Source organism: Electrophorus electricus, chromosome 1, assembly GCF_041902795.1.
Source record: "Electrophorus electricus isolate QZ-2024a chromosome 1, ASM4190279v1, whole genome shotgun sequence".
Taxonomy (NCBI): domain Eukaryota; kingdom Metazoa; phylum Chordata; class Actinopteri; order Gymnotiformes; family Gymnotidae; genus Electrophorus; species Electrophorus electricus.
The window spans coordinates 33,357,570-33,382,461 of record NC_137497.1 but is presented as its reverse complement, the minus strand read 5'-3'; the positions used below and the strand labels follow the sequence as shown (position 1 = coordinate 33,382,461).

Genomic DNA, 24,892 nt, shown 5'->3' with positions numbered 1-24,892 from the left:
CTTTCTGCCAAGCTGTATACTCCTGCTGCCTGATGTGGTGCCAGTACAAAAGTGTGATGTGATGCTCCAGACTTCCCTCTTATGATGTCAGCGCACAATCTCCATTCTCTGAATGTGATGCCAGTCTATTATCATGTTTTACAACTATACCATATACACCTGCTTGACATGGCAGTACTTGAATCCTGAGTGTTGTCGTGCTGTGGTTCCTCACCCTACTGTTTATGAAACCAGCACAGGATTCTTGTACCTCTGGACATTCATTGTCATGAACAAAATGCATGTGCAAATTAGTAGACAAATCTCACTTGGATGGCCCAGAAACTCTTCTCTTGAAATGCCATAATTCATTGATTGAATTGTTTATTTATTGATTTTATTATATTTTTAAAAACTTGCACAAGTACAGGAATCACAGCACATATTATATCTGTTACCTTTCCTTATTTTTTGTTTTTCTTTTTAAAAATTCCTTAACTTCACACCCCTTCCCTTAAGAAACAAAACCACTCCTATCAACATATCTTCATAACAGAATGTTACACTGCTATAAATAGAGCAATCTTATTATAATCTACAAAAATGCTGGTTGAAACAGACATATATATACAGGCACATAAAGAACAAGTATGACAAGATATAATTATCAACCCTGTTGGGCAACTGAGTCACAAGCCAGAAAGTGGATTTGAAAACCACATAGTACAGGCTAGATAAAATATATATGCATATGTGTAGGTAATTCTTTAAGACTTTCAAAATGCATGCTTCAGTGGAATTTTTCCACCAGTCTAAAGTGTTGTGAAGGTGATGATATCTCATTGACTGGCATTAAAATTGAAAGATTCTTCTGTTGTGCAAAACAGAACTGTCTATGTTATACCAAGGGCCTCAGAGATTGTTTTGAAAACTGTTGTCTAATAATTGTCGAGGACAGTGTCTACTTATCAGATTTGCTGAAAAAAAGAGCTTGTGTTACAACCTGCATCCCTTCTAAGGTGGGTTCTCTTTTGAGTCTGGCTCCTCTCACTGTTTGCCTCCCCGCCTCCAAAAAATCACGTACCGCCAAATTATGAATAACTTCACACAATATGTTTTAACGGTTGCGACCATGGGCAGTAAAAAATAGTTTAACACTTAAGATACCTCTAGGGGGCAGCACTCTATTTGAGCTCTAGTATGTATGTATGTTTGTATAAATGTATGTATGTGCACGTGTATAGGAACATCTGCCGTAAAAAAAACCCCGCACGTTTATGGGTGTGTGTATGTAGCTAAAATAAATAAATAAATACATTGGGAAAAAATAAATAAATAAATAAATAAATAAATAAATAAATAAATAAATAAATATATATATATATATATATATATATATATATATATATATATATATATATATATATATATATATATATATCCATTTAGTAAAGCATTATGTCTCTAAATTTATTACGCGTTACTTTTCAATTTAGGCTAAGTTATAGTCTATTTATGTCCCCGGCAAAAAAGGGATGCTGGACGCCTCTGCACTTACGCACGCACGCACGCGCCCGCACACACACACACACACACACACACACACACACACACACACACACACACACACACACACACATTTCGTAGCCCTTTCGAGGCGCTTAGTTCAACCGAAATTTTTTAAAGGGAAAAAACAAATAAAAAGTGAGTTAAAATGTATAAGGTTGTATTTCTAATGGGCTACATAAACAATGCTTTCATCAATGCCTGCGATCAGCTTCTGTCATAAGCAACATTTGTCTATGTAACTTATACTCATGCGTATGGTTAGCAGTTATCATCCTATCGCACATGTGTGCAGGGGGGGCGGTGTGACGTGCTGTGGTTAGAAATGGTGCTGGGCAGCATGTCTTTACGTCCTTAAAATGCTGACGTCACTCTACGCACAGAGAAATGGGACTGTCTCTCACTCTGTCGGCAGGGAGGCATAGGGGTACGTCGGCTCGTGTAGTGCTTAGTTTTTGTGACAGTTCTTCGCTACTCTGTTTAACTTCCTGAATTAGAACAGGTTTTGTGCAGCAGCCTTCTCTACTCCAGATGAAGCGGGAAGCATATAACCCTTCACTTTCACGTGACAGAGCGTAGGCATGGCGGAGGGGACGCCAGTAAGAACACAGCTGAAGCGCGTTAAGACAAAACCACTACTAGATACGGGAAGAGAGCGTCACCAACTCACGGATACTGCAAACTTCAGTGAAGGCTTTAACAAAAAGCTTCAGAAAGTTTGTTGGTGAAGATTTTTGTCGAAGTCCCTCATGCGTATCTTACACTGGAACAGTGAAAAACGATTAATTACATCTGCTCCCTGTTTATTTGTCGCATGTCACTGGTGTTGACATTCTTAGTCGGAAATTTAAATCATGTGAGTATTATGTGTTCTCTGATATGGCGAATATGGAGTAATGTTTAAAATCCATTTCTTTACTCCGTGGGATCTTTTATTAATTAAATCGGTGCAAATAGTGGCATAAGGCAACAGGCATGGGGGCAAAACAGAGTAGTCCTTCTGCTAACGGACGAACGAGAGCTTATTCTGGGTCATCTTTACCGTCAAGCACATCGACTAGTAACGGAAATGGAAGGAGTGCGTCTCTAGCAATGAGATATAATCATGGTAACGGTGCGTCGGCTCACGGGGCCTCAGGTGCTGCCCAGTCCTCCGCACATTACACTGGGCCCCGGACGCGTTCCGTAGGGGGAAGCGGTACTGGCTCGGGAACCAGACCACAGTCTGGCATCAGCATCCCTAACACCGGAGTCCACAGTTCACAAGAATCTGGTAGCAGCACGCCGGAGGAAAACGCGGCGGAGACTGGTCGGTCAGCAGGCGGTCACGGGGCTCCGAGACTCTTGATTGGGTCATTACCATCGCACCTGTCACCCCATCTCTTCAGAGGTAAGAACCAGTAACCTACGGTAGTGACGAAATGAAAGTGGTACTGAGTTTGTTACAGTACGCTAAACGATGCTGCTAACCGAGTGGTTGTAATGTTATTAGACATTACAGAAACTTTAGGACGGAGGTGGATTCTTTGGTGATTCAAGACCAGCAAAAGTCACCTTTCGAGCTACTGGGCTTGTTTTACATCAAAATCAGAATCTATTTTATGTGAATCATTTATGTGTAGTTTATGTGGTTTCTTGAATTATAAAGATGCCTCATATGTTAATTGGTATTATCCCCCAAATAAATAATTTGTTAACTAAAAATTCCTAAAATAATGATTTAAAACTGGTATAATTTTTGGACCGTTAGGGCAGGATATATACAGCAGTTGCATTAATACATTTTACTATGCTAACTGATGGAAATTCATCATATATATTCAGAAAATACATTTTAAAAGTGTATTTAAAATAAGCATTTATTACTACCTTTGAACCATAGGCACTGCACTGGCTGTCTCTGCCATGAATGTCTTAGCAAGCCATTCCTAGAACTAAATTACAATTAGGTTAATTTGAAGCATTACCGGTGTTAGAGTTGGGCTTTGGCTAAAGGGTGTGCATGTCCTATGTCTGATTGTTTTTCCTGGACACCACTTTGGGAGAGTCTGCTTTAATGGGATTTGGGTGTTGGTGTGCTAGTCATGTCTTGTTCTGTATATGCATAATGTGTTGACTTTTCTTCAGGCTGGCTATATCTGTCTGCCAGTAGACTTGTTTGCTTTTTTCCGAAAACACGTGACATAATGTTATAAAAATAGACAAAAGTATATGGGGTTAACACAGATGCTTTTGTCAAATCTGATACTTTATAAATGGCATGTTTATGGTGTCAGAATCCTTATAAGCATGTATTTAAGATTAAGTAGTGTAACAAGGTTTGAGGCAAGCATAATGATTATAGCGTGTTTGCACATTGGTGACTGGTGGGTATAATCTTCCTTTCTCTTGACATGATTTATTTGTTAGCTTTTTAAACTAAAGAAGTAAAACTTGAACATCTAATATGTTGTGGCTGTATAGGTGCATTTTTGGTAAGGCCTCATGGAAGTGTTCATCGTTTCATTTCAAGTGATGAAGTTAAGTGGGTTAGTGTTACCAGCAGTCTGATGAGCTGATGAAATCCTGTGTGTGTGTGTGTGTGTGTGTGTGTGTGTGTGTGTGTGTGTGTGTGTGTGTGTTTTAATCTTACAGCTGACTCTGGCTTGTGGTGATTGAGTGTGTGCGTGCACATGATTTAAACTGTCTATGGCCTGTTCATGAGTTGCTTTGGGATTAGGAATTATGGATTGGTGTCGTCTGAATGAAAAGCAGCGTGCACTGCACACCAAAAGAGAGAAGTTGGATCTGAGAAAACACACAGCGATGGCGTTCTGCTTCCACGGGGTTGGAGGGGTTGCTAGAGGGTCACTTCAATTTCCCGATCGCTTGGATTACAGAACCACCATTTTGTAATCTTTCCATATGAATGCTGGTACTATTTTTCAAGTGAATTACAGTTACATGTATCACGAACTAATGGGAGGCATAGACATGTAAAGTGGCTTCTGATATATGTAAATGATCTTATCTACTGACATCTTTTGAGTGAGTTGAGGGAGTTTTGCATTTGTAGGCATTACTAGGGATGTAAAGATTTTGTGGTATAATATCCTTGTCTTAAAATGTCATGGTTTCACCATGGAACTGTATTAATTTAAAAATACAACACTGGAAGAATTTATTACAAAACTATTTACAAAAGTTACTTTGTACATGTTTTGTACAAAATAAGACAGCTATTGGCTGATGCTTTGTAATATTATGCCAGTTTGAATGTACTGTAGTAATTTGATCTGTGCAATTCTTTATTGGCTTGAAAAGATCATAATTAGTCAACTACATAGATAAATTGGATAAATACCAGCTTTGAATGTTTTATTGCTTTTCTGTGGTATGTGTAATTCATGACGACGTTTAAAAGTGGTTTACAAACTGAGCTGCGAGAATGTTGGAGTGGGGTGGGGGGTTACCGTAAGACTGGAAAAAAGTATTTCATTTATTTTGATAACTTATTTTTAAATTTATAATAAGTTCACTTACTGTCAGTATTTATCACATTGCCTTTATAAAATGAAACATTGCACGATTGAGTAAAGGCATAAGTGTTGAGTAAAAAAGAAAAAGAACTAAAAACATCATGTGCAGCAGATCCATGTTAATCTGTGCACTATGAGTAATAGTTACAAGTAACCACTATAATAATAATCATTTCTAAACAAAATTTAAATCATTCTAAACCATAATGTAATCCATAATTTTAAAACCTTTATAAGGGTAGTCTTATTGTCAAGTGGTACAGATTTTCTTTTAAATTAACAAACTAATTAATTAATTAATTAATTTGTTTGGTGGGGTAGGTGGGAGTGCTGTCCAGTAGAACACGCACTCTCCTCTTTAGTCTGGTCTGCAGATGGTGTCAGTGAGCACAGTTGTCATGTGAGGTATGAGTGAGTAAATGCTTGAGATCAGGGAGATCAGAGCTTCTGAGTTCTCGAGGAGCCACTTATGCAGCAGTATCAGTTTGCTGCTGCTGGTTTGAGACATTTTGCTGTAGGAAGTCCCACATGGAAATTCTTAAGTTTTGTCTTGTCTCTGCTGGTATTCTCCGATTTAGGTCATTTGTCTGTTGCCTTGGTTTGTGGAACAAGGACAGGACAGACTCTACTACCCACACTACAGCACATTTTTTGCCATTGTTGAGAGCTTTGGTTCTCCCCTTTAAACCCTTTGTTTATATGTTAATATATGTGGGAACGTATGGGTGGTTGTAGCCAAAATCCTCTATCATGGTATTGGTGATTTAAAAAAAAAAATTGTTGGCAGAAATTCAATTTAAAATATTTTATATAGAAATATAAAATTTTGGTTCATGCAGTGAATAAATGAATAGAATTTGTAAAAACTTTTGGTAACTTTCATAACGTTTTTATTAGGTTTTAAGATAACTAGAAATGGTTTTTAGTGTTTAGACCTCTAGTAATGACCATCGAGGGACAAACTCAGCAAATTAAAATTTTATACTTGCTGTTAATTGTTCAAATGCACATAAAATAGAGGTTTAATGACCATTTCCTTACAATTATCTTCATAAGGTTGGTAGGAGTCCTGAAAAATATATTCTCTACTTACATGATTTTTCATCACATTCATGTGGAAATTGTGACCTTTCTCTGTATTGTTCACTTGATTTTAAATATACAGCACTGTTCAGCAAAGGTTTACCACTCTCATAACTCTCGCAAAAGTATTCATACCCTTTGCTGTGGCATGCCTGTTTGCTTTAATTATCCATGAGATGTGTCTGGAACTCAGTTGGCGCTGTTGCAGTTGAATTAATTGGAAATTTGGAAAGTCATCTGGGTCTATAAGGACACACAATTTACACTGCATTGTCAGGACAAAACCAAGCCATGAAGTCCAGTGAATGGTCTCTGGATATCAATGATCAAATTGTGGGAAGCTATAGATATGGGCAAAGATATAAAACGGTATCTATGGATTTGAGTATTCCCAGGAGCACAGTGCCCTCAATGATTTTGAAATGGAAGAAGCTTGGCATAAATTTAAACTTTCCTAGAGTTGGCCAAGGAGGTCTTTAAAACGCTCAAAATGTCCTGTGGGACAGACAGCCATTTCTGCAGCACTCCAAAAATCAGGTCTATGGCAGAGCGGCAAGATGGAAGCCACTGTTGAGTAAAAAGCATAAGATTCTCTGGTTCAATCAAATTGTATGGCACATCACCTGGCTAGTATCATCCCCATGGTAAAACATGGTGGTGGCAGCATCTTGCTGTGGAGGTACTTCTCAAGAGCAGGGGTAGGGAGATTGTTAACAATTGAGGGATGGATGAATGCAGCCCAATACAGTTACGTCCTTGAAGAAAATCTCTACATTGCAGCCGGTTCTGTGCATGAATGCCACAATCAGTATGTTTTTTTAAATTCTTTTTTTTTTTTTTTTTACAAAGCAAGGCATTTGTCAGCTCAGACTGTACAAATAATTCTTTGTCTCACAGTAATTGCTGTGGTTCACCTGTATCTGTCTTGGTTTATTCTGTCTTTGTTTTCTATGTACTTTGTGTGCCATGTTCTTTTGTCTTTGTTTTGGTTTTTATGCCTTCCTGCTCTAACCCCTTCCCATGTACCTCATGAGGCTTGTTTCTATCCCCTCCCAATATTTATCTCCAGGTGTTACTTGATCATCTACCCCTGTATACACATCCCTGGTCTTTGTCTCATGCTTTGTATGTTTCAGTGCTTTATACCACTGTATGTATGTGCCTAATTCTTGTTGCATCATTTGTACTGCTCTTTTTGTGTCATGTTTAAGTCTGTTCAGTTTCTTTATTCGATAGTTTCTGTTTATTTATGATTCTTCTCTATCCTTTGTTTGTTTTTCAATATATTCATTATGGATTATAATAGAAGCCTCAAGCCACTTGCATCCTGCTTTCTTGTTTCCTTCTGCTGTTAGATTTTGCAAGATACTTTGTGCTCTTGTTGCAACTGTTTATTTATATATATATATATATATATATATATATATATATATATATATATATATATATATAAAAACTGTGAATATAATTTAAACCCTTGTTTGATGTCATTGTCAGTGAGGGAGCAGTTACAATTCACATGAAATTTGTTGGCTACTTAGGCAGAATATTACCAAAAGTGGAATGTTATGACAGCTTATTGAGATGTAGTGAGAGATCAATTATATGGTAAGTTGTTTCCAGAGTTTATGAAGGCTTGGTCCCTAAATTTTTATAAAGATTGCTCACTTGCAAGCAAACAGAAAAGCACATAAAAGCATTCTGGTTAGTTTACTTTAAATATCATAACCTCTACATATGGAAACATGAACCACAAAGCTCCTCCAATGCACAGAGCATTCCACCCAATATCCAATAACTAACCAACCAGAAGGAATGGGCCTACAAAATGTAAAACCTACCATCCAGAATGAGACATAAAACAAGCAATGGCCCCCAAAGATACGCTGACTGAGAGAAAGGAAGGAACTTTTATTACAGAAGATGACATGGATAGAATATGCCAATTACAATGGAAATCAACCCACTCAACTGTATGGAGGAAATTCTCTTGGAAGAATATTATGTTTCTTCTTCATAACCATAGACAAACATTTTGAATATCAGTTCAAGTTGCTAGAGAAACTGGGAAAAATGAAGCTATCCACACATATTTTCTGGGATTGTAAGGTTCTCACTCTTTACTGGAAGAAAATTCAGTGCTGCATTGTGTTATGCAGTACATCACAAAGATACCTCTAGTTGTGTACTGAAATGCTTGGCCAGAGTAGTATGTCATCTGGGTATCATTGGTACTGAAGAAATTCATGTTGGTCACATACTGTGTACTACCTAGTGGAGAGACCTGATGATAATGGCTGTGCACCCATGCTCCTCATTCATCCTAACAGAGCTTGGATAATTCTTCCAGCAAGACTGGGATAAATGTCCAACAGAAAGGTGTGCCATGAATGTAGGATCATTCCTAAGAAGACTTGAGGCTGTCATTGCTGCAAAAGGTGTTTAAACCAAGTACAATGGGAAGAGTATGAATGCTTATGTAAACAGAATATTTCACTTTTTATTTTTAATACATTTACAAAACATTAAATACCTGTTTTTGCTTTGACATTGTTTAATGTGTGTAGATTGATGAGGAAAAAAATACTTAACCATTTTAGGATGAGTCTGAAATAGCAAAATGTGACGAAATTAAAAGGAATAAGTGTCAGAGAACTTTCAATATACACTTTAGTATGACATTTCAAACAGGTTTTGGCTCCAGTTTTTATCTAATGTGCAAACACATCATTTTCAGTTTGGCCAACTGATGATCTCATAATGGTAACTGGTGAAGTCATGTTGAGCCTCGACACAATCATTAATTCAAACATAACAGTGACTGCTGGTGACAAAAGTAACAGATAGTGCATTCACACAAACATTAAAAAAGTCAAACAAGGAAAGAAAGCAAAGAAAATACTAAAAAGCAGCTTTTTTTTTTTTTCTTCACAGTAAAGGAGCAAGTAGTCTGGGCATAACCTAGTTTGCAAATAATTTACACTAGTGGTTGTTTAATGCATAGTTTGTCAAATAGAGTTGGGGGGCTTAGTAGTAGCAACCCAGTAAGAGCAGCAGCCTAGGGTTAAGTCTTCATAACACCATAGTAAACATTGTCTCCAAGGGCATGGCAGCCCACAACATAATGTGCCTATTTAATTTGCAGGTTTACAACTGAGTGTGAAAAAGGTTCATGTTTATTTAGGATGGGTGATAGGATTAGTTTTGATGGGCATGGTGCTGATGGAGACTCTTGTTTAGTCCGGGTGGGTGTTTGGGGCAGCAGTGGCTGATTTCTAAGAAGAAGCTGTTGTGGAATCTGATTTTAATGGCATGGTGCTTCAGTATCTCCTCCCTGATAGCAAGAGCGTGAAGAGTCTGAGGGGGATGGGAGGGATGATCCACATTGTTGGTGGCACTGCTGATACAGCCCTTGTGGTGGGAGGTGTTTACTTGTGGACAGAGAAGCCCAGATGATCTTCTCGGCTCAGCTGTACTTACTATCAGCTTTAGGGAACTGCATTCTTATACAGTGCAGTTCTCATGCCAGACTGTGAGACAGCTGGTCAGGACAATCTCTATATTCTCCCTGTAAAAGCTGGTAAGGATGGAAGGAGGCTATTTAATAAAATATGTGATGCTTTTTTTGGTTCAGGAATGAAGGCAGAGCATAAAGCTGTGAGCATGATGAACCATAGGATTTGAGTTGAAAAATCAGTTATGGGTTTATATGACAATTAACTTGTTAATTTAATGTTTAATAGTTGTTAGACTGTTTTTTCTGTGTAGTATATATGCATTTAATTTAACCTACCTTTTGCTTTCTTCTTTGATTGGACTAGCATGTGTAGGTGTTTTTTGCCCTTGTTGTGTGTGTTTTAGTTAACCTTCCCTGTTTTTACCAGTAGTTACCCCCATTTTGCTTGTTTCTGCTGTGTGTGAACTGTTAGTCTTCAAACAGAAGTGTCTTTCAATTCTTCTGTGCCGATGCTTCATTTGTGTCAAATGTGGGATGCAGCGGCTGAACTGAGAGAGTTCAAGCAGCACATCAACAAACAGGGAGGTAGGCAGTGAAGAAGATGGAGCCTGTAGGAAGGGCTATGTTTGCCCCTTCCTGGATGTGTTCAGTAAGCTGGGAGGGAACAAGGTGGCTGGCTGAGGATGATGATGAAGAGAGCAGCGTGACGAGGCTCAGCAGTGAAGCCTGGCTAGTACTTGGCAAGAGAGAGATGTTGGCAATGGCACAGACAGTGCGCCTTCACCTTCCACCACATAGGTGACTGGGAGCCGTAATGCACATGGCTGCAAATGGTCACAAGGTATCATAACTGGTCGATGGCAGTCACTCAAATGCGGCTGTGTTTGGTGCTTTGTGTTTGGTTACTGCTAGAAAGATCACCTTGGACTTTGAGTTGAGTGTAGCATAGGCGAAAAGCAGGTCACTGTCCTCAATGACATGACATGGACTTGTCAGTGTTACTGCCATGTCCCTCCCACTGTGACCAACACAACGGGTGGTTGGAGAACTATGATGGTCAAAATCAAGTGTCACCAACAGCTGTGTCAACATGAGAGGAAGGAAATGGATCATAGTGGGGAGTTTGAGCCAAGTGTATGAATTCTGTAAAGGATGGGTGCATACTCAGTTTGGATTTCCTCATGGCAGCTGGGGCTATGCTTGATCTCAAGAATGGAACACTAAACCTGGGAGGAAGGAGAGTTAAGCTGTTAGAGGTGGTGAGAGGCAGACTGTAAATGGAAAGTCAGGGCTCCATGGGTGAAAAACTGATACAACAGCCACACCACTAATGTCATCAATGATCAACCAATGAGATAGGAAGGTATATATACCTTGATTAGGGGGAAATGAGACACAGATGAAAACAATGTCACAAAAGTGGTTCAATATAGTTATTGCAGATGGATGATCAGTTTTAGTTGTTTCCAATGTTTTATGTGCATCTGATTAAATTAGCAGGATGTAAACCAAACTATTCCCCAGTTTTCTAAAAAGGATTGAGTTATTTTGCTCCTTTTGTCTATAAAGCAATACATATGATAAAACATGATGATTGAATAAGTAAATGCAGTGAATACAGCTGTTTGGTATGAATGAATTGTACAGCAGTTCTAAACTAGGATTAAACATTCTGAAATTAATCATAAAAGAATTATAAAAAACTACACATTATTCCCAGGACACCATTTGCCAATAATTTGACAGACATAAACGTACCTTTTGTGAAAGGAATTGTGATTATATTTTCACCTGTTGCAACTGTATTGTGCAGTAAGTCCAAATGTAGCTTTTTGGCACAATAGTAAATGAAGGGCAGGAAGGATATACTGGTTGTGTTTAAGAAATCAAGCTGAATATTGGCTGCATCTCTAGCCTGTATATGAAGGGTCTTTCACTTTGGAACAGCCTTCTATGACATTACGGTCAGGAAATGCAGCCTACCTCAGCTGGGGGTGGGGGAACCAATTTAAGGTAGTCAGGTCTACTATTACCTGCAGTCTAACACCCCTGTGGGGACAACTGGTCAGTAAGAGATTCTGAAGGAATAAGATGGCTGTTATGGCATTGTGTGTCAGCAAGTGTGCAAATGTTTGTATATGGGCATGCCATGCATGAGTATGTGCTTCTGCTTATGTATGAGCATATGTTTGCATGTGTGTGTAGCAGTTCAGTGAGTAGTCTTTATATCTGATTTCTGTGTGTGGGTGGTTTCAAAACAGAACTGCACAATATAGTGTTTGTTAATCAATACTGCTATATTATGCTCCTAAATACTGAAGCTGCAGAAGACTGCAATATGCAAATGAGCTCTTTAACACATCACAACACTTCTTGAGTGCTGTGAGCTTCCTGACCAATCTCAGTCATATGAGCATTTTCTGGCTGCTTTGGTTAATAACAGCATTTATCTTCTCAAAGAACTAGAAATAATTTTAGTAAAACTTTGCAGTCAACCAGGTTTTTCTAAGGTCTATTGCTTTTACCAAACAATATAAAGCTGATAGTAGATTGTGCTTGAACACAAGGTATTTCAAGGAATAAGGCTATCCTAAAATTAAAATGATGAACCATATACAGTTTATACAATGAATTGCTAGTTTTATTGTCAAGTAAGAAATATGGAGTAATGTGTATTTTCCCAAAGGACTACCTTTTGGCTTGAAATGCTTGAAAAATATATGATGCACATTTAGCATTTTATATTTGTAAATATTATTATAAATGGATTACATTCTCATAAAATCATCCCATGCAACTAAACATATAGTTTGGGCTTTATATATATATATTACAATAGGATTTCCAAGACCAAAAGCATGAACATTTCAGCTAAACATTTTACTAACTGGGATCTAACAGTAGTCAAATTCTTTGACGTCATTTTAAAAAGATTTCAGTGGCTATACTTAGCTTTATTAAGTGGAATGTCTAACCAAACCAAAAAAAAAAAAGTTTTCAGTGAGATTATGATTAATGAAACTCATGTTATTAGTGCAAGCTAGGAACATGCTTGCTTAGGCAGGATGTACAGTGTTGTGACTACAATGTTACAGAATTCTGACTAGCTTGTTAAGCACGAGTGACGAGCTAGACAAAACAGCAAATGCTGAATTATGGAGGTACTGGGGGGGAAAAAAAAGATTCATAGCATGAAAAATCACTATCAGTCATTAATATAGGAATTACTTGAATAAAAATGGGAAAGATATTCAATATTGCAACAAAACACCAATGCAATGAACAGCTCGAAGAAGGAGAAGATCTTCAAGGTTTTTAAAGATCTTAAAGCTTGTTAATGAACCATATTAAATAATTGGACTACAAAACAAAATAACAATGTATCTGGGAAGTACAATCTGTCATGAATTTATCAACACAATATGGACATGTATTAATATTTTGCTGGAAAAAAAAAAAAAGCCAACATCCTGAAATTCTTTTGTGTCTGATTCCTTTGGACTGGTCGTTCCTGGATCAAAAATGGATCTACATCGTTTACTTTGCAGATGGATTAACAGTCAACCATTTTGTAAACTTTGTGAAACTAGAACACAGCCAGGCCCAGGGGAAACATGGATGGCATTCTTAATGGACTCAGAGTATTGGGGCATCACAACAAGATCTTGACATTCAACTGGTGGTCTTTAATTGTGATGGAGAATAGTTGTAGTTGGCATACATAATGGAGTTTCAACCAAATTGAAAGGCATGTGTCCATCTCTTGTCACAGTTTGATGTGCATGACTTGGAAAATCCCACTTACAGGAAGCCCACTTACAGGAAAGCAAGTGTATCAATGAAGGGCTGAGCCACACAAATCCACTCATGCCTGAAAGAATACAAGATGGTTCTCTTCATTCAATTCATGTTGGATGTTCTACATTAATTTAAACATCTTAGTCATCTGTTCCCCAGAGGTGATCTAACCTTACAAATATTCTAGATCAATTTTGTGGCCTTGTAGGTAAGAGAAAGGTTAAGTGCTAGCACACACACACTTAATTTTTTCTGTGAACTGGTATGAAATGACTGATCGTTTATAATTCTTCTCATTTGGCCTATACTACTCCACTATTATTTCACAGACTAATCCAGAACCAAAGCTACAGGCCCTTGATGAAACTGGACCATGCCCTGGAAACACTTACCGTGGCTTCATGCTGGGACGTAGAGAAGCTGACGACAAGGCCTTCACTCCTATTGAGGCAAAGCTCATAAGTGACTTCTGTGACTTTTTCATCTTGTTTTAAGAATCTTGACAAAGGAGTCCTAAAATCAGCATGCATCATCTTTGACACCTCCAACTGGCCAGATAACACTTCTGAGCTGGCCAAATTCAGCCTCACGGAGCTTGATGACTTCATGGAATATTTCAATACCATCCTTCGGGCTTTGAAACATTTTAAGTCCAGAGATGCAGCCAGAAGAGAGTGGCTTGACTTCAAGGTGGTTAGCAGACACTACAAGCACCTACTGCCACATGGGCTCTGGCAGAGAGTTTTGCTGGAATATGTGGGCAAATCAGATCAATTTGAACAAATCAAGGTCCTGGTTGAGCTTATACTTGTGATTCCATGAGCAGTTCTTGTTGTGAGTCTGACTTTTCAGCCATACATATTCAGTTCTAATTAATTTGCCTTTATTTCACTACTCCCTTTGTGTAGAGTATAATTGATCTGGATATATTTGTGCAATAGATTATTAACTACACTTATTACTGTCTGTGTAAATATGATTTACAGACAGAGAAGGCAAGTTATTATGGCATTATGGTGGTAATGTGGACTTGCACAAAACTCACCATGTTACAACAAATTACTCAATAACTCATACCAGATGACTTGGCTAACTGTCTGGCACAGATATAAGGAATTTTTGTATTGCTTTACTCATTATTTTGAGTGTAATAAGGGGCTGCTGTCTGTAATTGTCATGTTCATACTAATGCTCTTGCTTTTTTAGCCATAATGAAATGGTTATAAAGCAGCTGTTTGCTTATGTAGTTTTAAACTGAGAAATATATTTAACAGAATTGTAGAGAAAAAAAATTGGGACAGTCAATTTTCAGATCAGGATGATTAACACATCCCAAAAATCGGGACTGTTCTTAAAAAAAAAAAACTTAGTCGGGATGCCTTCTACATCCCACATTGCTATTCTACAGCTCTCCTATCCTCAATAAGACACTACACTACTACCAAACTACAGCTTGCTTCCATACTAGCAATGCACATTAATACACTACAGTGCTCTCATACACACTAACACGCTACCATACTACAACTCCATCACTCACACTGAAATACAACTCTCACTCTCACCACAAAACCACACCACCTTATAGCTCACTCACTCACACCAAAATAGTACTCTGTTATACTACAGCTCTGATGCTGACATAATTTAGTGATGATTATTTGTCTTGTTTTGATTTCTTTCCAGGTTTTAATTGCCCTGTCTGCTCCAAGTTTATCTCTTCCGACGAGATGGACCTCCACCTTGTCATGTGTTTGACAAAGCCCAGAGTAACATATAATGGTGAGACTGCTACTATTTTCTTTCTTTGCTGCTTGTCTTTGGGATGGTGGTATGACTGCAGGGAGTGAAGTGCATTTCACTGTGCATAAGGTATTTTGAAGGAATATGTTCACCTCATTTTCTATTACTTTTAAATACTGATAAAATACATTTTAAAATTAGAACCCAAAATATCCCTTTTAAAGTTGACATTCCCTTTCTGATTCATCCATAAAATGTTCTTAAAAACAAAATCATATAACTTTACAATATATTAGTTCACCTCAATGAACAGAAACTTCTGGAAACTTCTGGCAGGCTCATAGGCTCATATAAATATTTGAGTCAAACAGGTAATTGTTACTATTGTCACCCCAGTGCCAACCCCCACATTACTAAAGCTAATGCATTGCATGGTCCAATACTACAAGATTTTATCCCTGAGTTTAACCCCAATTTGCCACTTGCATCAAATTTCCCCAGTCTGAAGCGATTTGATCTGGTAGTGTGAGACAAGAAAAGTGTCTGTTACTCTCTGTGTGAAGAGAGAGCTTATTTCTTAACGTTAGTCACCATTTTAAATAGTTCCTGTTTTCACTATGGACATACTTTGATGAATTACAATATGAATTACAACTAAACAAGGACCAATTGTGTCTGTGAATGTATATTAAACAATAAATAAACCTTTTAGCCAGGACCACATGTTTTATCAAAATGTACCCATATATTTTTATAATGCAAGAGAAAGACAGCGGTAATAAAGTTTTTACTTACCCTGCTATGTTACCCTTAGTGAGCAAATCTCCATAGACCCACCAGGAGCAACCTTTTTAGAATTAATGTGTAGATGGAGACTTCAAAGGGTCCACGCACTGAATAAAAGAACTGGTAGACTATTGACGTCAGTGTACAACGCTTTAAGAAGGGTGCTCTTTCTTCCATATATAAGAATTGTGTGACATTGAAATCGGGCCATGAAGACAACGTGCAGAACAATAACAAAGTCCTGTTCAGTTTCTATGGAACAAAATTAAATCAGTTTTTTTGAGAAAGCCTTCTCTCTTTTCTGATGGCAGATTTTTTTCAAATTGTAAATGTTTTTAAAACATATTGTAGTACATTTACTACTGGCATGATTGATTATAAATTAACTAGAAAAGGAAGTTTAAAGACCTACTTCAAGTTGCTTGTATTGCTGTGTTGGTTGGGAAAGTATATGTATATGTGTTTGGAGATGGAATTTGGGGTGTGGGGGGAGACTTCAGATTCTCTACTAAATCAATTTTGAACATAGCCACCTCCATGTGGGGGGACTGCTCTAAGGAGCATAAACTGGTTCATGTGAGCTGCTCTTTCTAGAACAAAACCATAAGACAATCTCATTTATGAATATTGTTTGCTCCTTTTTGGTGGTAAAAAGTAGTTATTGCTCCTTTAACTGAATGGGTGAAATCGGTAGTCAAAGAATTAGACAGAGGCATACAGACGTAGTCTTGTTTTGAGAATTAAATGACCCAAAGTATATTGTGCAGTATGGTGGCAGTACCTTAAAAGTTCTGGGACTGAGAGCCGTTGTAAATTAGGTGTGATTTAAGTAAATAAGGAAAAAGAAGAGGGATGAATTAATAAAATAATTGGAATATATAAGAATGTGCAGACATAGCTGGTAGATAATTTAGTAATACGAAGTATGGTGGCTCTTAAATGAAAAACATGGAAGTCAGTGGAGAGGACAGAGTGCGGAGCAATAAAGGATTAACAAAATTGGCATAAAATTAAATCAGTGTACCAGTACATGCAGGCTCTTATTTACAAAAGGTTTGTGTGTGTAAAAATGCGAGAGCAAAATTAAATGTTTTGTTGGTTTTGGAGTTATGCCCTAATGATAGGAATGTCCTGATCCGATCTCTAAGATGAAGGCATTTTTTTACCTGATCGGTATCGGCTTTATTGAGCACAAACCTAAGACCGATCCGTGGTTTGCAATCCTATGCGGTCATACGGGTGTCGTAAACTGTCTGCAGTGTGGAAATATTTTAAACTGGAGAATTAAACAAGACCAGCAGCCACGTGTAATGTCAGCTTTGCTACCACTGCCTCGCGAAATGCGTGCATTGCATTGTTCAACACTACCAATTTGATATACCACCAGTGAGTTTACTCAGCTTAGCCAGGCAAAGGCTGCACACACACACTAGAGAAAACTTTTAAAAGAAGAGAGAAATTTTCTACAGAAATCAACATGGTCAAAACGCTTACATAGAAGCTAATTGAATTCATCGCATTGGATATCCAGTATATCGCTGTGTAAAAAAAAAAAAAAAAAAACAGGTTTTCGTCGTCTTTTGGAGCTTCTGGAGTCCTCTCGGCACTACATTTCAGACATGACCACATACAAGGTCTTTTATGTGACGGCTGTTGGCTTTACCAGATGTGACGGCTATTGGCTTTACCACATATATTTGGAGTTTTTAGGTTTCCCCGATGTCACGTACTCTCACGGCACACTGGATTGACTCCACTTTTGATTTAAAGCGTGCGCTATTGCACCCGCAACAATTCCGCGGGTCTCATACAGCAGAGCATGTATAACAAGCAATCGAGATGTTTAACACTTGGGAAATAGACAAGCAATGGGTCCATGTCATTTTGCGGGACAATACAAAAAATATGAAAAAAAGCAACGGATGATTGTCGAGCGTATACTTTGGATTCATTTGAATAACTAATGTACTTGACGTGTGCACTGTGCAATAGTAATATAAGTATCAGACTGAGACTCGATATCGGAAGATACTCAGTATTAAATTACTCGGATCAGTAACGGGGGCCAAAAAAAAAAAACGATCAGGACGTGTAGCTCTTACATACACATACACTTACATACATACACATATATTATTGTATTGCAAACGTTAGTACATTTGCCTCTCAGTGCTAGGGTCTCGGGTTTGATTCCTTATCTGGGTGGAGTTTTATGTTCTCTCTCTGTCTGCCTGGATTTTCTCTTGGGTCTCTGGAGTCCTCCCACTGTCCAAAAACATGGAGTTGGATATCCTAATAAAATTGCCTGTGTGTGCCCAGTGGTGGATGGTGCTCGGTCCTGGGTGTTGTCTTCTCTTCCCTTCCTACACCCGATTCAGTCCCCCAGATGGCTGAGGTTTCCAGTTGAGAGTAAGCTATGCACAATTGGCAGCCTTTCTCACTGGCATGTGGCTGGATGTAAAAGCATGTGTGTTAATTGTAAAGTGACCTTGGGTAGCTTGACAGGTGCTAAATAAATATAATTTCATAATTTCATTTCAGTTTCAATTTATGTTTCTAGTAGAGTACACATGGGCTATAGGGAACATTTAGCACACACCTAATTTAAATATTGTCTTGGCACATGATCATTCATACAAGTTTTCTTTGTAAATCTCTTACAAAACACTCAATGCTTACTACCTACATATTAAATATATAACACTGCCTGAGCAAATCAGCACTTGTTATTTGAGGTCTTAGCATGTTTTAAGTTCTGTTACTGTTGCTTGAAAGTGTGAGAGAAGAGGTGCTTAGAAACTTTGCTCAAGAAAAGGACTGGACTGAGGCAACCTGCCACAATGCATCACACACACTACACATCACTGCACCCTTAATATCCCCTTTAATATGTATACCAACCGTACCACTCCTTTAAAACAGTAAAGTCATATAATAAGAGGGAATCAAAGAAGATTGAGAGAGGAAACATGATAAATGCTTTCAAAAAGTGGCATTTAAAAAAAGTGTATGCCCTACAGTGATGAATCCTAATGAACAAGCAATGGCATCCTGTGTATATGAGGGAGAAAGGGAGACAGACAAAGCAAAGATGATCAATGACTGATCAGATGATTGGTGCTTTCAAGACAAAGTCATGTTGAATAAATTGTAGACTCACTAAGTCAAAAGTATGCTCGTTAATCCTTAAAAAATAAATGAGTGAACCCAGTGTATGGAGGTGAGAGAGTAGATATGATAAATGACTGCTCAGATGGTCCGTGAATGAATCCTGTATAAAACAAGTGTCAGAGGGGAAGAGAGTTTCAGGTTTGAAGAAAGCAAAAATATGCTACATTACAATTAATATTTTCAGAAGTCATCCATTTTATTCATGTCACCTTATTCAGTTACAAGAGCTGCTTTGTCAATAACTCAGTCTTCTTAGCAACCCTATCACTGATCATGCCAGAGTCCAAAACAATGAGGATGTCTTTCTCAGTGGCCATCAACAAAAATGGCTCCAGCTTGATTGTTGAGAGGCTACACTTATGTAATTTTAATGAATTTGAGCATTGAGAACATTTTTATAGGCCACCTGAGTCAGGGAAAGGATCAGAAGGAATTTGTTTGCAAGTTCAAGTACACGATAAGCACCTGACATGTTGAATTGCCTGAGCATTTCATAGCAGCACAATTTTTATTTACAATATGTCTCCTAGTCCTTTTCTGCAGATCCATCTTCCACCATTCTGGTCATATACATACATCCACATGTGATGCTGTAAGCCTGTACCACTGTCCAGCTAAACATTTCAGCTCTGACTCTAGATTGGCCACCATATCCCTGCTGTCAAATTTTATCAGACATTTACTGAGGTCTTGGAGTACATTACTGGGAAGATAAATGGTTCTGATTTGCTGAAAGTTCCTGGGCTCCAGCCATGCCTGATCAGCAGAGTGAGTGCCATGTGTCATAGAGCTTCTGTGGATGGCTTCGATAGCTGTGTCCAGAATTGTGTTGTGTACATTCACCTCATATGCTCTCTTAGCATCACTTGGTGCCTCATCTCGAGTCATCTCTCTGATCCTGCTTTTCTTCTTCATATTCATTTCAGAGTCAGTGTAGCCACCACTTTAAATGTATATTCCTTCCTCCATCTCTTCAGTGTGTCTGCAGCTGTCTTCACATTTGTGAAACCTGGTGCTTTGAGGTTCTCTCCTGTGGCAATCACCATCTGATGGGCAAAGAGGATGGGCATTCCTTCTGTCTGAAGGTACTTGGACAGTGGAGTGCTTGGTCAAATAGTCTGAGGCATGTCTGTACAGTTTCATATCTCAGGAAGCCCTCATAAAATGCTTGTGCTTTGCCATATATTGCTGACATTTCATTTGTTTTCTGTTCTGTGGCTGCCATTGTGAGTACTACATTAATGAAGAGGCCACCCTCTGGTTTATCAAAATGTCCACTTTTTTAAGGGTGTCATACTTGGCCCACCACTTTGTCTCTCCAGTTGGAAAGACGTGCCTATGGATTTGTTTCTTTGATTTGTTTCTCTCACAGATGAACCCTCTGAGAGAGATGTTATTCGGTTGATTGAACAGCATTCTGCTTTCAATGACAGTTTTAGTAATGTCAGCCAGCACAAGATTAAATATGTGAGCATAGTAACACACATGCACATGAGTGGGAGAGTAGGAGGTACTGAAGAACCTTTGTTGTGACCCTGCATATTGGACACTCCATCTTTTGCTTTCCCTATACACATGCTCTTGTCCAGTTTCAGAGACTCTTAAGACTTCTGAGAGCAAAATCAAGTATTGCCCTGTGGATGCATGGCACTTCACTAAAGCAACACGCATAGTCTCAGCAACATGCCTTAATATTACTGAACATTGATCCAGAGAGGTTGTGTCCTGTACTGTATCAAGCTGAGCAGAGAACATTCCAGCTTTCTGGATATCACTGGAGATATTCACTTGAATTAGATGCTCGACAGCATCTATCTATTGGAGTGAGGTTCTTTATTGTTCTTCTCTATTCAATGGTCAAGATGCAATTTTAAGTGGATAATCATCTTTCCTGAGAAAAAGATGAGCTCTAAAAAGTCTCCATGGACTGTGGTGGTGTCACACAATGTTTATACTGCCTCATTCTACACCAGCCTGTAGCTCAGCCCTCTCCTCCCAAGCACTTTAGCCACATCCACTACATACTCCAAAACATGGCATCTGTTTCTCAATTGTTCCCTATAAACAGACATCTCAGTGCTAGTGAACATGCCGTTCATATATGCTTTTGAGCACTTTATAAAAAGCTTCAGTGTGCAATTTTCTTTTCTTGCTCCTCTGTATGCTGGAGTACATGCCTCCAATTTAACTTTCCAGTAATGAATACGCTGATGTCAGTCCTCTTCCCAAATAAAAGACATAACAAAACAATGTATGATGTCCCTTGCAATATTTAAAGGTGAATACCTTCTGCACTAGTGGATTTCTGGTATTCTTTTGCAGGTGATGATCTAAAAATATCTGTACCACACATAGAAGGCTCAAGGCAGACAAAATAATCTGTCCTCCTGCTTCTTGCTCTCTTCTCTCTTGCTGACACACTCCTCTGGAAATATTAGCTCAACCTGGCACAATGTGAAATGAGGAGAGATAATTGGGTGAGGTTTTACATAATGATAAATCAGGTCCAGAATTCTTGGATCCCTGATAGAGGAGCAAAAAACAATACAACACATGGAATAATTTTACAGATGGAATAATGGAATAATTACGAATAATAAATACATGATTGCATGGATGCCTCAATTTAATTTCTATAAATCATCCATCAACACCCAAAGAAAAGCTGGCTCCAAAACACATTTTTAAGGTCCCAAAAGAGTACTGTTCTCCTTATAATTAATAAATAAATGAACAAACCAAAAATGCTACAAGCTGACTCACTGTTAATATTGATCAGTGGTGGTTAACAAAATACTGACATTGTCAACAAGACAATGTATGAGAGACACATTAAAATATATTTTTAATTCCCCATGGAAAGCAAAAAGCTTGCTAGCCCACAGCAAAATTGTTGTAGCCAGTGTGTTAGCTAGCCACTGTGGCCTGCCTACATGGTAACTTGACATTATAACTAGCTAGCTATCAAACTACAACTGCATTCATAAAAGTAGCAAACTAACCAAATTGATGTAGAGCTACGTGTTCAGAATTTGTTTTATTGTAGTGTTATCAGTATAACTGCAAATACTGCAAAAATAGTTTGTTCACCACTAATGCTTTTTATGCTTAATTTTACCAAGAGGATCTTAATAGGTTTCTGGGCTCTAGAGTAGCATAGCCTAATGCTCATCATCTCTCAGGACATTTTGTTGAGGCAGGCTGTCAGCCTGATGTTAACTTCTGCTTACCACAAGTTCTACACTCTCTCCTCTCCCACCCTTTCCCCTTTCATTTTCCTCATTCTCCTCACTGTGCCTCTCACCACCATCATCCAAAAGTTCTGAAGAAGGTCCTTCAACAAACGTGTCAGATATTTTAGTACATTTGGCAGAATCTGCCAGAAGTGCATATCTTTTCTTTAAACCGCAATATCTCTGTACCTCCCTTGCGTTTTATCCTTTACCTTTTTGCAGATACTCTGTTTAATGAAGACAAAACTGAGTCTAGAGGGGGAGATGTTCAAAGAAGTGATTAGGCCAATGGTCTCTATTTTATGGACAGCTCAGAGAACAATAAAAAGACAGTGATGACCAAAAGGCACTTCAGCCCACCGGCAAAGTGCCGAGTCTGCCAGATGTCCAGTCCAGCCATGCTCATGAATAAAATGGACAAATAATGAGGAGCAATGTTTTTTAATGAATGTGTTTTTTTTTTTTTGTTTTTTTTTTGTTTTGTTTTTTTTTTAAACAAGGCCAGCTGAACATTTCTGATGAGCTGTGAACATACTCAAAGTCTACATGATGAAGTCTCATGTGTTTTTCATGACTTTAAAGATGCCAAAGAGTGCATTTAAGTTTTCTGTATCAAAGGTATCTGACTGGTCAGGGCAAAAAAACAAAACTCACTTATGGTTCTACAAGCCCATTGTGATTTGGCGCTAAAATGAAATGAGCTGGGGGGTTTTTTTTGTTATCCATGAATAATCTACTCTGATTAGCTGGTTTATGGCAAGGCCTCACTGTGGCTTAAACAGAATCAATAGTAGACAGAGAAGTAGGAACAGGTCCAGGGGCAGGACTATAGATAGACAAAGGGGATGGGGCAGAACTACAGTCAGGGATTGTGGCAAGAACAGGGGCATGTACAGGACTCGGGGCTAAGCCATGGTACAAGAGTCGGGGCAGACTGAGAGACTGAAGCAAGATGGGGAAAGGGAGTAGGACCGGCAACACGGCTGGAACAGTGGGTGGGTACGGAGAGGAGACACATTGGCATTGGATACAGCTGTGTGACCAGGGACAGGAACAGAAGCAAGGATTGAGGTAAGTATTTCCAACATAACAGAGACAGGAGCAGGAACAAAATACACAATGGGCATGGTTGCAGGTACTGGAATTGGCAAGGGAACTGAGAGATATGGCCAAAGGAGTCCTGGGGACCCCCCTGTAGCAGCCTTTTTGGGAACAGGAGAGGAATGAGGAGCAACCACAGGGACAGGCCTGGCATGAGGCATGGGGACAGGCAGGGCAGCTTCATCCACTCCAGGAACCGGAACTGATGAGGCGATGACCTCTGTGCCGGAGACGGGGACTGGCAGTGCAGCATCCTCTAAACCGGGAACAGAGTCTGGCTGGGGATCCAGCAGCACAGCAGCTATGGTCGGCAGGTCCCGACATGCAGCTGTTGCAAACAACGGGCCAGGAAGGACCAGGGGAGTGGCTACGTCAGTCAATGGTGGGTCCGGGAGGTCCACAGGTGCGGCTTTGGTGGTCAGTGACGCAGGTGCGGCTTTGGTGGTCAGCGATGCTGCAGGGAGGTCTGGGGGCATGGCTTCGATGGTCAGCAGTGGGCCCGGGAGGTCTGGGGGCGCAGCCAAAGGAGCAAGATGGACGGCGCCTCTCATGTCGCGAACAGGAACTGGATCAGGACAGGTGGCGTCTCATGTTGGGAACAGGAACTGGATCAGGAAAGGTGGCTTTCCTCACCCTGGGAACAGAAGTGCCAAACACTGAGTGAAGCCTTCTCAGTATTGTCTAAAATTTGAGAAACTGGTCAGAGTGAAATGTGCAGGGCAAATTAACAACTTGTCAACCATACCCATTGCTCCATTGCCATTATTTTTGTTCTTTACAATACCTGCAGAATTTTTGCAGTTTCGGCTGTGCTTGGGGTAAAAAGTGGGCCAGTGCATGCAAATTTCAGGTATGTAGATTTTAATCAGTCAAAACTGTTATGTAACAGTATAGGGTTTTTGGAGTAGCTTCCTGATAGGCTAATGCAGGATATGACTTTGAAAGATGTACTGAATTGTCTTTATTTAGCTATGCCAAGGAAAATATAGTTTTCCATTCTATGCTACCTTTAAAACTTGAACTGACATGAAGTTGAAATGACAAGGATATTATGCTGTTTAGAAGATTACATGAACATAAGGGCTATTGAAGCGTTTGAGGCTATTAGATTTGACTGTGAGCATTTTTGCAGTATTTATGTAGTTATATGATGCTAAGCTTGTTATTTTGGCACTGAGGTACTTGTATGGGTACTTCTGAAATGGGGCCATTTGGCTGTGATGGACAGAGTGGTCTTAAAATGAATGAATTAGGTTTATAATCTTGAAATTAAATAAAATGGTTGTTTTTATATTAATGTTAAGTTATACCTATGCAAAGCTGAAAATATGATTACACTGCTCAAAAACCAACCAAATTGTCAAATCAGTCTGAAATTGGTCTGTGTTCCTGATATTCCAAGAAGCAAGCTTGATTGACAGGAAACTATCATAGATTCATAATCTACAAAGTTTCGG

General features: G+C 38.9%; 1 protein-coding gene across 2 annotated transcripts in view; it reads left to right on the top strand.

Annotated features, from left to right (window-relative positions):
- Positions 1–1,938: 1,938 nt before the first annotated feature.
- znrf2b (zinc and ring finger 2b) overlaps positions 1,939–24,892 on the top strand; it is a 28,768-nt gene continuing 5,814 nt past the window's right edge. The window contains exons 1-3 of one of the 2 annotated variants that reach the window (XM_081715876.1): positions 1,939–2,935; positions 15,088–15,183; positions 22,557–23,274. In XM_081715876.1, coding sequence (XP_081572002.1) covers positions 2,521–2,935; positions 15,088–15,183; positions 22,557–22,618 — 573 coding nt within the window. In that variant the 5' untranslated portion in view covers positions 1,939–2,520 and the 3' untranslated portion in view covers positions 22,619–23,274. Of the gene's footprint in view, positions 2,936–15,087; positions 15,184–22,556; positions 23,275–24,892 lie in introns of those variants that run through there. The other variant, XM_027001155.3, reaches the window with a different exon arrangement.